Source organism: Trichosurus vulpecula, chromosome 1, assembly GCF_011100635.1.
Source record: "Trichosurus vulpecula isolate mTriVul1 chromosome 1, mTriVul1.pri, whole genome shotgun sequence".
Taxonomy (NCBI): Eukaryota; Metazoa; Chordata; class Mammalia; order Diprotodontia; family Phalangeridae; genus Trichosurus; species Trichosurus vulpecula.
The window spans coordinates 267,480,555-267,495,281 of record NC_050573.1 but is presented as its reverse complement, the minus strand read 5'-3'; the positions used below and the strand labels follow the sequence as shown (position 1 = coordinate 267,495,281).

Below are 14,727 nucleotides of genomic sequence, written 5' to 3'. Positions count from 1 at the left end.
AAAACTGTTCTAGCATACTTGTTTGTGGTTGATATACTGATTGCATTAAATCCTGGTGAACTACAGGGCCTCTTTAGTGGTATCCACAACTATTCCAATGCAGTCTGCATAGGAAAAGAATGTATGTTACCCAGATGTTGTTTGATTGTTTTTCATTTGTATTTGACTCTTTGTGACCCCCTTTGGAATTTTCTTGGCAGAGATACTGGAGTGGTTTGCCATTTTCTTTTCCAGCTAATTTTACAAATGAGGGAACTGAGGCAAACAGGGTTAAGTGACTTGCCCAGCATTACATAGCTAGTTAAATGTGTGAGGCTGGATTTGAACTTAGGAAGAGGACTTTTTTTGACTATAGGTCTGGTGTTATATCCACTGTGCCAGCTAGCTTCACCCAGATGAGGACATGGAATTTATGGACAGATTTTGGATTTGGAAATGAAAGGGAAAAAGCTGACATGAATTGCATTTAGGTAAATTTTAGGACCACTCTCTGGTCACGTAACCCAAAGGACAGTGGAAAGGTGTTTGGTAGGCATAAAGCCATAAAACATTTCCATGAGAAAAGTGGTATAAAAGATGTTCTGAAAGGTATGACTAGAAAAGAATGTGGGCTAGCCATATAGCAAGAGCAAATGATAACACATGAACAGACTGAGTATTGCATTAATATCCAAGAATTATTAACCATAGTAAGGCTTCTAGAGTCTTAAGTTTGTCCTAGATGGAAGATTTATGGACGGAGAGGAGTCCCATAGAATAAAAAGGTGTAAATGGGTTGTGATTTGTTACATCATAAGAAGTACCGACATCCATGAGATCATGGATCGATTTCTCAAAGTATTTAAGTAAGATTGCAAAAATGAATGATTTAATGATATTCTACATTTATATAGCATTTTATGTACATTATTTCATTTGATCGTCTCTATAGCTTATTGAGGAGCATATTTTTCTGTGATTTTCCCTTCAGTCAGAACACATTTTTAAAAAATAAATTTTTATTTATATCTTGGGATTTTTTTACATCATCAGAATTTTCATTTCTTTCCAAGAGAGTTGTCATATGTGACAAGTAGCAATTTTAAAGACAAAAAAATGAAGCAGTGAAGCAAAGTCGTGATAGGATTTTGAAACTCCAAAGATTTATGGATACTTGGTATGTTTTAGGAATCAAATGTCATTGGTGATTATTAATCAATTGTAATGCAAGTATTTCTTCTTTGTTTTTAGGCAGCAAGAATTATTGCCAAATTGGCAGCATGGGGAAAAGAATTGATGGAAGGCAGTGACTTAAATTATTATTTCAACTGGATAAAAACTCAACTGAGTTCACAGGTAAAAGAAATTTCAGTTTTAATATTGAAAGGAATATTTAGTTAATATTATGATGCTGAAGTCTAATAGTTATGGTAGCACGTTGAAGTGCCATACATTATTAGTAACCTTCATCTGCTCTCTGGGGAGAGCCTGCTTCTTTGAGGTAGACCTGGCTCCTCTACTCGCCTTCTCTTCTACTCGCTCTCTCTTCCTACCTCTTCTGTTTCTTCTCCATTATATACTTGCACCCCATGGTAAAATTCTCTTTCTCTTTAACTCTCTTTTGCTGCATTTCTCTATCAGCCACTGTCTTGTTTGTATTTAACTTCCTGTTGGTGATTTCCTCCTTTGTTGCATCTTCTTACTGTTGAACATTAAGACCTAAAGTTGTTGGTGAGATTCTTTTATTGCTCTAGCCTTATTGATTCCAGGCCTATCCGTTCCTGCTCTTTCTTGGGACCAAAGGAAAAAAACAACTAGGTGGCTTGTTGGTGAGGGATATTGCTCACAAGAGTGGGGTCAAAGCCAGGGAACAGACAAAGGGTCTTTAGATGGGAGTTAAATCACTTGGTATATTGAAACTTTTAGTAAGAATGCTGTTTTCTTCATAGTCTTCAGGCAGGTAGGTGGTGAAGATGAGTATACTTAAGAATGATTTTTAGACAGGGTGAAATAAGGAGTGAGATTGCTGGAAGAGGATCCTGGAGAGGAAATGTTGGAAGAGAGTGGAATAAGAGTATCTTTGAAGTGGCACTTGGTGGTTCTAGTGATGGAGGCATATCAGAACAGAATAATGTCATGTAAAGGGTAATGGGAGGTGGTAATTCACTAGAAGGGTTTTGTTTGTGTGTGTGATGCATAGGAAAGGGGCAGATACCGATGATGTGCTGCAGTTATGGCATTGGGTTTCTAATTAAATGTTATATTTGAGTAAGCTTTCTGAAAGATATAGATGTATGAGTGTGTGAATGCAATGTTTAAATGGGTTTTAGTTTCAGGCGTGTGAAATATGACATTTCCCATTTATTTTCTATAGCTGCTTGGTATTTTAAAAAATTGCACAATACATTTAAGAGTAATGAAAATAGGGATAGTTATATCTTTGAAAAAAAATTCTGGAGATGTTTAGTAATACTAAATACTTGGCTGGAGCAGTAACTTCATTGAAGTAAGAGCGTATTTTTATTTTAAAATGCTTTTTGGTCTTAGTTTTGAAAATAATCATATCTACCAGAGAACTAGTTAATTCCAAATCAATCATTTCTTCATAGATCCTTCAAAACAAGGTACTTAGAATGTAAAAGATATAGAAATTTGAAAATGGGACTTTGTTTTTAAATATTTCACCACTCTCAATTTTAATGTGCTTCATTAACCAACTAGCATTTTAGAGTTCTTCTGCACTCTTACTATCTGAAATAAGCTTTCTTTAACAACTGTCATTCTACTTTAATTTTAGAATTCTAGCATGGTAACACCATTAACATTTCAATCAACCTTTGTGTAGTAACTTGATTCATTCTCTAATTTTTGGAGTGAACATTGATAGTAAAGAAACAACAGTGTAATTTACAATCAATATTTTGGGTGGTTTCATTTTATTTTTGTTTAGTCTTAAACTTTTTGGAAATAAAATTTATATTCTGGCTCACAACTGAGAGAATGGGTGTTATTGCAACAGCCTGTGGTTACAGTTATTCATTCCTAGTTTCCTTTTAAAATACAAGGAAATAATATTAACATGATCATAATTGACCATAAAAATTTCAGTTTCTGTAAGAATTTTTCTTAGATTTGAATTCATTTCATGTTAGATAAGTCATTTTCAAAGTGCACGTCTGTCAAAGGTTAGAAACTTTTAGCTTCTTTGTTTTCTTCTTCTTTTCTTTGTATTTACTCTTACTTCATGGCTGGGTACTGTTTTACTTTTTAAGAGCAATGGATATTGTTTGTCTCTTGAGGACTTTGAATTGTTGCAATTATTAGAATTCTTTCATTGTACTTGTGCTAGGATTGACTTTGTAATCTCTCTTTAAAGATTATCACTATGATTATTTTCAATTGTATTTATTTTTCAAGTACCATGTGATAGTATTTCTGGAAGACAACTTTCAAATGGTTTGAATGACTTTTTTTCTCCTCATAAAGGCTAGAAATGCACCATTCCGTATGAAAGAGATGCTTTAAATTCAAAGTAATTTCAAGGTCACATCCTTGACACATTCATTGTTTAATGGCATCAGTCAACAACATTTATTAAGTTCCTAGTTCTAAGATTGTGGATAAATAAAAAACAAATCCTGTTTATTTCCTTAAGGAACTTCTCATGCCCCTTTTGTATGCTCATTTTTTGTTCCTCTACCTTAATTACTCTGCTAAGTGCATAACAAAATTTTTTTTTGATTGAGTATAAGTTGTTAATTCTACTATTGGCATGACAGTTGTTAGCTCTAGGGCACAGACCCAAATCTCAGGTGATTGTCTCTTCAAGTCTATGCGAAGAGAGAAACATGGTTGATGTGCACAAATTTTTAAATACTCCTTGCAGTCTGACTCAAAGTGCATGTCCTATTGAGAGCAACATTTTCCTTTCATTATGAAATTTTGTGTGACTCTAGGTTTTTTTTTTCTGTATTGTCATTTAGTACTTTAGTGACAATGCTTTTCTCTACAAAATATGATTCCTTTTTAATAAGGATACACATATTTGTAAGTACTTAATACTATTTAAAGAAAAATGTGTTCTCCAGAGTATTTTTCACATTATGCTCATGACATTACCTTTTTATATACTTGACTAAATAAAATTAGATAAAAATTAAAATTTGCTTAGTTCCCTTTCCTAAATTGATATGTTAGGATAAAATTAAAAACAAAACTAAGTAATGAGTTATTTATTTTGCAATAGAAACTGAGTGGTAGCGGGAATGCTGTTGAAACAGGAACGGTCTCTACGAGTGAGGTAAGTATCTATGCCATCTTAATACACTGACCTAGCATACTATACTTGTTATTGCTAATGAGTAACACTTAATTTTTAAAAAAATGTTGAGTAGTCTCAATTTATTTAACTTGTCTTGACATCATTTAAATCTGTTTATCATCTACATTAGGTTTTGGCTATAAATCAAACTTTTTTGGCAGCCCATATTTTTAAATTATTTTTGACACATAGACATGGTCCATCAGTCTTTCTTCTTCATCTATTCTACAGGCTAGCTCTGCATCATAAAAATCAAAGCAAGACTGAATATTTGCTTGGTTGTTGCTTAGTGGGATGTTGAAATTCTACTCTTGGGCTTCTTATTGCCATTTTAAACTTTATTTGTTTAGATATCTTGTAATTGATATTCCTTACAGATAGTGGGGCAATGAATGATTAGCAGGCTTGTCAATTATTTAGCCATAAGATTAAAGAGAATTGAGTTGGATGGCATCAAGAGACCTGAATGGATAGTCCTTTTTCCACTCTGAGTGTGGGAAAATCACTTAATTTCTTTAGGTCTCAGTTTCCTTATTTGTAAAATTAAAGTGGTGTTTTAGATATTTCTTAAGAGCCTAGCAAGCTCTGGTGTTCTGTGATTACAAAGCAACTAAACTTCTTGGTGTCTTTAGTGCTCAGTTATCCAAATAGTATACATCAAAGACAAATCTGGAAGGGTAGGAGTGCCTTGGGCAAGTGCTTTCTTTCTCCATCCCCTCCCTTCCCTGAGATTTTCATACAAGAGAATTGTACTTGGAATTGAAGCAGGCATGCAGATGGAGAGGCACAAAGGGTCAACACAGGGACCTTGAAAGGGGGTGTGTAAGGCTGCCTCCTTGTGTAATCATGGAGTGTTAGAACTGGAGGAAGCATCAAAAAGCAACGAGGCTAACCTTCTAATTTTCCAGGTGGAAAAATGGCCCGCTTTGTTGGAGGTGATTGTAGGTGTGGTAGGGGCTGAATATATGTTTGAATGTGAACACACTCTCTGTTCCTGAGTCATTATTTTAGAAATTAATTAGTTAATAAGCATTTCTTCTCTCTCTCTGTCTCTCTAATTTCTTTCTTCCTTCCTTCCTTCCCTTCCTCTGGTCTCCCTAGCTTCCTCAGGCTGGAAGTTTAGAGGCCGCTTGTGGGCCTGATCCCAGTATTGATGGGCATGGAAGCTTTAACCTGCTCTGTGGTTCCATTCCAGGCTGGTTCATTCCTCAGGCAACCTGGTGACCCCCTAGCTCCTGGGGGCTTACCCTACTGGTTCCACACTTAGTATGGACACCTCGTTAACTTGGCCCGTGTTAGCCAACTCCTTGAGCTCAATAGATCTGCTACCCTCAGCCTCCCAAGTAGTATAGACTACAAACATGAGCCATCACTCCTGGTAACAGAAGGAACAACTTCTATGTAATTATGTATTTACAAGATACATACAGAGTAGAGAGGAAGGCTCCAGTAGCTGTGGATACTGGGACAGGCCTCCTATAGAAAGTGGAATTTGAGCTGAGTCTTGAAGGAATCTAGGGATTCTAGGAGGTGGAGATGAAGTGGGAGAACATTCTAGGTATAGGGGATAGCTAGGTCATAGGCAAGGGGATGGGAAATGTATTGGCTTGTGGGAGGAATGGCAAGGAGGCCATTACTGCAAATCATCTAGTGTGCTGAGGGCAGTGAATTGTAAGAAAACTGGAAAGATAAGAAAGGGTGGGAAGTGCTCTAAATACCAATTATATTAGTTGATAAATTATTTATTAAGAAGATGATAGGGTCATCTGTGATTTAGGAAAGTCACCCTGGCAGCTGTGTTGAGGATAGATTGGAGTTGGGAGATACTTGAGGTAGGAAGACCAGTTAGGAGACTATTGCTTTAGGCCGTGTGAGAGGTGATGAGGGCCTGAAGGAGGGTGGTGGTAGCTGTGGGAGTGGAGAGAAGGGGAAATATCTGGGGGGTGTTTTGAAGGTAGAAATGATAAAATTTGGCAACTGAATATATATATATATATATAGTGAGTGAGAGTGAGGAATCTAGAGTGACTGTTTCAAACCTGAATTACTGGCAAAGTGGTGGTTTTGTTATTGTTCAGGGCAGCTAGGTGGTCCGTTGGATAGAGTGCAGGACTTGAAGTCAGGAAGACTTGGGAAGACTTCTTGAGTTTAAGTCTGGCAGGCATTGAGGCTAGTTTGTAGGGAGAGCCTTTTCAGAATCAAGGTTAGTACTATGAACAATAGGTACCAGGCACCAGTTGCAGAAAGGATTTCAGTTGGTAGAAGCATCCTTTTGCTTCAGTCAAGAATAAAATCATTTCCTGTCTCTACTCTATGGCAAGAGACAGTTCTCAAATATTGCTAGCTTGTGTTTTGCAGATGGAAGTAAGTGAACTCACCTGACTATAAAAGGCGGGGGAGATATGGAGAAAGAGAGAGAGAGACAGAAACATGGATATGAAGAGGACAGATGCTATAATCGGATCTTTTTTTTTTAAATGAGTGTCCAATATGACATAAATATTGTTTTGACTCCTTCAAGGTTCCATAGTTTTATTAATTTGTGATTACTTTGTTCTACTAATGTAAATTACAACTTCTCTGTAACAACTGATTTGATGATGAATCTTTTGTTTTAAAAATTTAGAAAGCTGAAGTTTAGCTTAATTTCATGGAACATGTAGTTTTTTAAGATCTGGAAGGGAACTTGGAGGTCACTTAGTCTGATTTCATAAAAGTTGAAGTTCAGAGTGCTAAGTGATTTTTGTGTTTTTTAGGCTTTTTAATTTTAAATTTCCCTGGAAATTGATCTGTCTTCATTTCTGAAGAGGCTTTCCTCTTAGTCAAGTTGGAATGCCATCTCTTTAAACCTGTTCATTTATAAAGGCAATTTTTTTATTCTTTCCTGAAATTTAAAAATTAATTAATAGGCGATTCTCAAGACTGAAAGGCCAGCAAGCCTCAAAGAAATAAATCTCAAATAGTGAAGTTTCAAACGTTGGTGACTGGAGATGTGGGAGATAATTTCAGATACTGGATTTTGGTGTCTGTCAGAAGCCTACCATGTGGGCAACTCTCTGTTTTATCTTCTAGTAAGGCTTTCAGCCCCAGAGCGTTAGGTTTTCAGATAGAGGTGGAAAGCAGTTTTGACAGTTTAGCAATTCATGATTTTGCCACTTGATGTCAGTATAAAATAAAATTTTATTTTGAGGAATACTACAAAATGGAAAAGAACTCAAAATGTTGATAGGCCATATACCATTTTCTTAAAATGGTTGCAGAGATTTGCCTTAAGATTGTGAATGCTCGTCCTCAATTTCTTGATACTCTTTTAAAATATGCTTGTAGTTTTCTAAATATATGAAAGCAGCAATTTCACTTTCAACTGTGAGGGTTAAGTGGTCTCTGGATGTCTTAAGCAGATGTATAATCTACTTTTTGGAAGTGTTAAGCATATTGCTAAAAGATGTGTATGTTGGTCCCTTCTTGGTTTTCTTTTTTTGTTACTTTGTTAATCAGTGAAATCCCTGGACATCGTGCTGCTTAATTAGCTAAATTTAGTAACAGGTTTCAGATTTGTAGTTCAGATTTTTCTTTTGCAGGATAGTATAGCATTTTAATCTTCTCTCGGCCTATGATTAATTCAGAGCTTTTCAGGGACCTACCGGAGTGGTTCATGATCAATTATATGCCATTTTGTATGTTTCAAGAACAGTTATTTATATACAGTATTTAAATATGAATGATTGCTTGAATAACTTTCCTTTGTATAGTCTGTTAGAGAATTAATATTGATGATACTTTGGTAGATTTTTTACTTGTAAATAGTATTTTATTTTTTCCAATTACAAGTAAAGATAGTTTTCAAAATTCATTTTTTAATAAGATTTTGAGTCACACATTTTTGTCTCTCTTCAAGATGGCAAGCAGTCTGATATAGGTTATACATGTACAATCATGTTAAATATATTTCCACATTAGTCACGTTGTGAAAGAAAAAAACAGAACAAAAGGGAAAATATCATGAAAAAAAAACCTCTAAAACCCACCCAAACCAAGAAAATTGTGAAAATAGTATGTTTCAGTCTGCATTCAGACTTGATAGCTTTTCTTCTGGATGTGGATAGCATTTTCCATCATGAATCTTTTGGAATTGCCTTGGATCGTTGTATTTCTGAGAAGAGCTAAGTCTATCGTAGTTGATCGCACAATATTGTTGTTATTGTGTACACTGCTCAGTTCACTCAGCATCAGTTCATGTAAGTCTTTCCAGGCTTTTTTGAAATCCTCCTACTTATTGTTTCTTACAGCACAATAGTATTCCATTGCATTCATATACCATATTCACATTCCCCAATTGATGGGCATTCCTTCAATTTCCACTTCTTTGCCGCCACAAAAAGAGCTGTTATAAATATTTTCGTACACGTAGGCTCTTTTCCTTTTTTTATGATCTCTTTGGGAGACAGACCTAGCAGTAGTATTAGTGGATCAAAGGGTACGCACAATTTGATTGCCTTTGAGCATATTTCCAAATTCCTCTCCAGGATGGTTGAATCAGTTCACAGCTCCACCAACAGTGCATTCAATTTTGGCACATCTTCTCCAATATTTATCATTTTCCTTTTTTGTCATATTAGCTAATCTGATAGGTGTGAGGTGATACTTCAGAGTTTTAATTTGCATTTCTCTCATCAGTAGTGGTATATAGCATTTTTTTTTCGTACAACTATAGATCGCTTTATTTCTTCATCTTAAAACTGCCTGTTCATATCCTTTGACCATTTATCAATTGGGGAATGATTTGTGTTGTAAATTTGACTCACTTCTCTATATATTTGAGAAATGAGGTCTTTATCAGAAACACTTGCTAGAAGTTTTTTTCCCCAAGCTTTCTGTTTTCCTTCTAATCTTGGTTGCATTGGTTTTGTTTGTGCAAAACCTTTTTAATTTAGCATAATTAAAATTATCCATCTTGCTTTTATAATGTTCTCTATCTCTTGTTTGGTCATAAATTTTTCCCTTTGCCGCAGATCTGATAGGCAAACTATTCTTTGCTTTCCTAATTTGTTTTTGGTATCACCCTTTATGTCTAAATTATATACCCATTTTGACTTTATCTTGGTATATAGTATGATGTGTTTGTCTGTGCCTAGTTTCTGCCATGCTATTTTACAGTTTTCCGAGCAGTTTTTGTCAAATAGTGATTTCTTATCCCAGAAGCTGGAGTCTTTGGGTTTATCAAACAGTAGCTTATTATAGTCATTTACTACTCTCTTTTGTACCTTATCTGTTCCATTGATCCACCCCTCTGTTTCTTTGCCAGTATAAAATAGTTTTCAAAACTGCTGCTTTATAATATAGTTTTAGATCTGGTATGGCTAGGCCACCTTCCCTTGCATTTTTTTCCGTTAATTCCTTTGATATTCTTTTTTTTTTTTTTGCTTTTTGGCAGGGCAATCGGGGTTAAGTGACTTGCCCAAGGTCACACAGCTAGTACATGTGTCAAGTGTCTGAGGCCGGATTTGAACTCAGGTCCTCCTGACTCCAGGGCCAGTGCTCTACTCACTGCGCCACCTAGCTGCCCCTCCTTTGATATTCTTGACCTTTTGTTCTTCCAGATGAATTTTATCATTATTTTTTCTAGCTCTATAAAATAATTTTTGGTAATTTTATTGCTATGGTACTGAATAAATAATAATTTAGATAATAATAATTTATTTATTTTATTTTTATTATATTATCTCAGCCTAACTGTGAGCAATTGATATTTATCCAGTGGTTTAGATCTGACTTTATTTGTGTGAAAAGTGTTTTTGTGTTCATATAGTTTCTGGGTTTGTCTCAGCAGGTAGACTCCCAAATATTTTATATTGTCTACAGTTATTTAAATGGAATTTCTCTTTTTATCTCCTCTTGTTAAGCTTTGTTAGTAATATATAGAATTGCTGATGATTTATTTTATATCCTGAAACTTTGCTAAAGTTGTTAATTATTTCAAGTAGTTTTAAAGTTAATTCTTTAGAATTCTCTAAGTATACCATCATATCATCTACATAGAGTGATAGTTTTATTTCTTCATTGCCTTTTCTCATTTCTTCAGTTTCTTTTTCTTCTCTTATTGCTAAAACTAACAGATCTAGTACAGTATTGAATAATAGTGGTGATAATGGACATCCTTGTTTCACCCTTGGTCACATTGGGAAGGCTTCTAGCTTATCCCCATTACAGATAATACTTGCTGATGGTTTTAGATAAATATTACTTATCATTTTAAGGAAAGGTCCATTTATTCGTGTGTTCTCAAGTGTTTTTAATAGTTATGGGCTCTATGATAAAGGCCTTTTCTGCATCTGTTGAGATAATCATATGCTTTTTGTTGGTTTTGTTGATAGGGTCAGTTTTGCTGATAGTTTTCCTAATATCAAACCAGTCCTGGATTCCTGGTATAAATCCCACCTGGTCTTAGTGTATTATCCTGGTGATAAATTACTGTAATCTCTTTGCTAATATTTTATGTAAATTTTTGCATCAATATTCATTAGGGAAATTGGTTTATAATTTTCTTTCTCTGTTTTGGCTCTTCCTGGTTTAGGTATCAGCACCATATTTGTGTCATAAAAGAAATCTGGTAGGACTCTGTCACGCATTTTTGCAAGTAGTTTATATGGTATTGGAATTAATTGTTCTTTTAGTGTTTGGTGGAATTCACTTGTGAATCCATCTGGTCCTGGGGATTTTTTCTTAGGGAGTTCACTGATGGCTTATTCAATTTCATTTTCTAAAATGCAGTTATTTTAGTATTTTATTTCCTCATCTCTTAATCTGGGTAATTTATATTTTTGTAAATATTCATCCATTTCACTTAGATTGTCAGATTTATTGGCATAAAATTGGGCAAAATAGCTCCTAGCAATTGTTTTAATTTCCTCTTTATTGGTGATAAATTCACCCTTTTCATTTTTGATATTAATAATTTGGTTTTCTCCTTTTTTAAAAATCAAATTAGCCAGAAGTTTATCTGTTTTATTGGTTTTTTCCATTAAACCAGCTCTTAGTTTTATTTATGAGTTCGGTATTTTTTTACTTTTAATTTTATTAATTTCTCCCTTGGTTTTCAGAATTTCCAATTGGTGTTTAATTGGTGATTTTTAATTTGTTCTTTTTCTAGCTTTTTAAATTACATGCCCAGTTCATTGAGCTGTTCTTTATTTTATTCATGTAAGCATTTAGATATATAAAATTTCTCCCAATTAATTTCTCCTTTGGTTTTCAGCATTTTGATGTATAAAATTTCTCCTAAGTATTACTTTGGCTGCAACCCATAAGTTTTGGTATGTTGTTGCACTGTCATTCTCTTTGATGAAATTATTGTTTGTATGATTTGTTAGACCCACTCATTCTTTAGGATTAGATTAGTTTCCACATCAATTATTAATCTATCTTTCTATGGCCCTTTATTACCTGTAGTTTTTATTGCATCATGATCTGAAAAGGATGCGTTTAATATTTCTGCCTTTCTGCATTTGATTGTGAGGTTTTCATGCCCTAACACATGGTCAGTTTTTCTGTAGGTGCTGTGTGCCACTGAGAAAAAGGTTTGTTCCTTTCTGTCCCTATTCAGTTTTCTCTAGAGGTCCATCATACCTAACTTTTCTAAAATTCTTTTCCTCTCCTTAATTTCTTTCTTGTGTATTTTGTGGTTAGATTTATCTCGTTCTGAGAGGGGCAGGTTGAGGTCCCCAACTAGTATAGTTTTACTGTCTGTTTCTTCCTGCAACTTCTACTTTAGAAATTTGGATGCTATACCATTTGGCGCATGTGTTTAGTATTGATTTTACTTCATTGCTTATGGTACCTTTTGGCAAGATGTAGTTTCCTTCCTTGTCTCTTTTAGTTAGTTAGATCTATTTTTGCTTTTTCTTTGTCTGAGATCATGATTGCTCCCCCTGCTTGCCTTTTTTTTTTTTTTTTTTTGCTTCAGCTGAAGCGTAATCTCCTCTATCCTTTTAACTTTGCTCTAAGTTTGTCTCTCTGCTTTCAGATGTGTTTCTTGTAAAAAACATATTGTTTTTTAATTCACTCTGCTATCTGCTTCTGTTTTATGGGAGAGTCCATCCCATTCACAGTCATAGTTATGATTACTGTGTATTTCCTTCCATCTTATTTTTCCCCTCTATACTTTTCTCTCTGTTTTCACCCTATTCCTTCTCACCAGTGTTTTGCTTATGACCACTGTCTCCCTCAATCTGCCCTCCCTTCTATCAGCACCCCCCCCCCCATCCTTTCTTTTTTCCTTCTCCTCATACTTCCCTGTAGGGTAAGATATATTTCTGTATGCAAACAAGTTTGTGTGTCATTCCCACTTTGAGCCAAATCTGATGAGAGTAAGATTCAAACAGTGCTTGTCCCCCTCCCTTCTTTCCCTCTCCAATAATAGGTCTTTCATACCTCTTCATGTGTTATAATTTTGCTCTGTCTTTTTGTGGGTTCTGTTGCTCCAGAATTCATTTAAGAGGCTTGATTTAATGTTTCTGAGGGAAACTGGAGAGAGTTTGGGCAACTTCCTTGCTTTTCTCTCCCTTTTTGGCTCCGCCTCCTGCTTTGGTAGATCTTTAGATAAAAGGCACACAATTGTAATCAGAAAGTTTTTTTCTTTTTAAAAATTTAAAGTAACGATCAAACTGTTGGAAAAACTGGAAAGAGTTGTATGCAGGCAGTTTTGAAAAGAGAGTTGATTGTAAACTTTTTGAGTTACTGTCATTCTCAGAGTATAGCACCACAGTAATATAGGGTGATCCTACTTTATATACTAGTTGCGTTCCTTCAGAGTTCTTTGTGAAGCAGATATTTGCAGAATAAATCTTATTTTTCTGTTGACTTCCATTGTGTTCTTAGTCTTTATTTGTAATAAAATCACTGAAAAAAATCCTGACATTGACATAATTTTAATAAGTTCAAAATTTTAAGCTACATTGAAGACTGTGTTGGAAGCTAATTTAACTTTTAAAAATTTTTTTGCAAGATGATTGCTGATATGGAACGTATTCTAATTCTATTATGAACATTAAATATGATCTTAATAATATCAAATGGCATTCTTTTTTTAATTTGTTTTTTATTTTTAGTTTACAACATTCAGTTCCACAAGTTTTTGAGTTCTAAATTTTCTCCCCCTCCCTCTCCTCCCTTTTTCCCCCAAGATGGCATGTAATCCGATATAGGTTCTACATATACCTTCACATTAAAATTATTTACACAATAGTCAAGTTGTAGAGAACAATTATAACCAATGGAATGAATTATGAGAAAGAAGAAACAAAACCAAGAAAGAAGAAAAGAAAAAGAGAGAGCAAGTAGTTTGCCTCAATCTGCATTCAGGCTCTATAATTCTTTCTCTGATTGTGGATAGCTTTTTCCATCATGAGTCTTTTGGAGCTGTCTTTGAACCTTGGTATTGCTGAGAAGAACCAAATCCATCAAAGTTAGCTATCACAGATACTGTGTGTCTATAATTGTGTATAATGTTCCCCTGGTTCTTCTCCCCTTGCTTAGCATCAGGTCACGTAAGTCTTTCCAGGTGGGTTATTATGAAGTCCATCGGCTCTCCATTTCCTATAGCACAATAGTATTCCATTACGTTCATTTACCACAAGCCATTCCCCAATTGATGGGCATCCCCTTGATTTCCAGTTCTTTGCCACCACAAAAAGAGCTGCTATAAATATTTTTGTGCATATGGGTCCCTTTCTCATTTGTGTGATCTCTTTGGGATATAGCCCTAGAAGTGGTATTGCTGGGTCAAAGAGTATGCAATTTTTTATAACCCTTTGGGTTATAATGGCTGTATCACTTCACAACTCCACCAACAATGTAACACTGTTCCAATTTTCCCACCTCTCTCCAGCATTTATGATTTTCCTATTTTGTCATGTTGGCCAATCTGACAGGAGAGATGTGGTATTTGCATTTACCTAATCAATAGTGATTTAGAGCATTTTTTCATATAACTATAGGCATCTTTAATTTCTTCCTCTGAAAACTGCCTGTTCATAACCTTTGACCATTTATCAATTGGAGAATGACTTGTATTCCTATAAATTTGACTCAGTTCCCTGTATATTTTAGAGATGAGGCCTTTATTAGAGGTACTGATTGTAAAAATTCTTTCCCGGTCTTCTGCTTCTTTCCTAATCTTTGTTGCATTGGCTTTGTTTGTACAAAAACTTTTCAATTTAACATAATGAAAATTATCCATTTTGCATTTTGTAATGCTCTCTGTCTCTTGTTTGGACATAAATTCTTCCCTTCTCCATAAATCTGACTGGTGAACTATTCCTTGCACTCCCAAATTGCTTATAGTATCAGTCTTTATACATAAATTGTGAACCCATTCAAATGGTGTTCTTAGTGCTTCGGAGTAGTGGTGTGTGTGTTAATGTAACTTT

The 14,727-nt window shown here is 34.8% G+C and overlaps 1 protein-coding gene across 2 annotated transcripts in view; it reads left to right on the top strand.

The window, feature by feature from the left end:
- The window catches only part of ATP6V1H (ATPase H+ transporting V1 subunit H), a 126,037-nt gene that overhangs the window by 29,995 nt on the left and 81,315 nt on the right, over nt 1-14,727 (top strand). Inside the window, exons 6-7 of one of the 2 annotated variants that reach the window (XM_036736178.1) lie at nt 1,231-1,335; nt 4,226-4,279. In XM_036736178.1, the coding sequence (XP_036592073.1) occupies nt 1,231-1,335; nt 4,226-4,279 (159 nt within the window). The remainder of the gene's footprint in view (nt 1-1,230; nt 1,336-4,225; nt 4,280-14,727) is intronic. The other variant, XM_036736186.1, reaches the window with a different exon arrangement.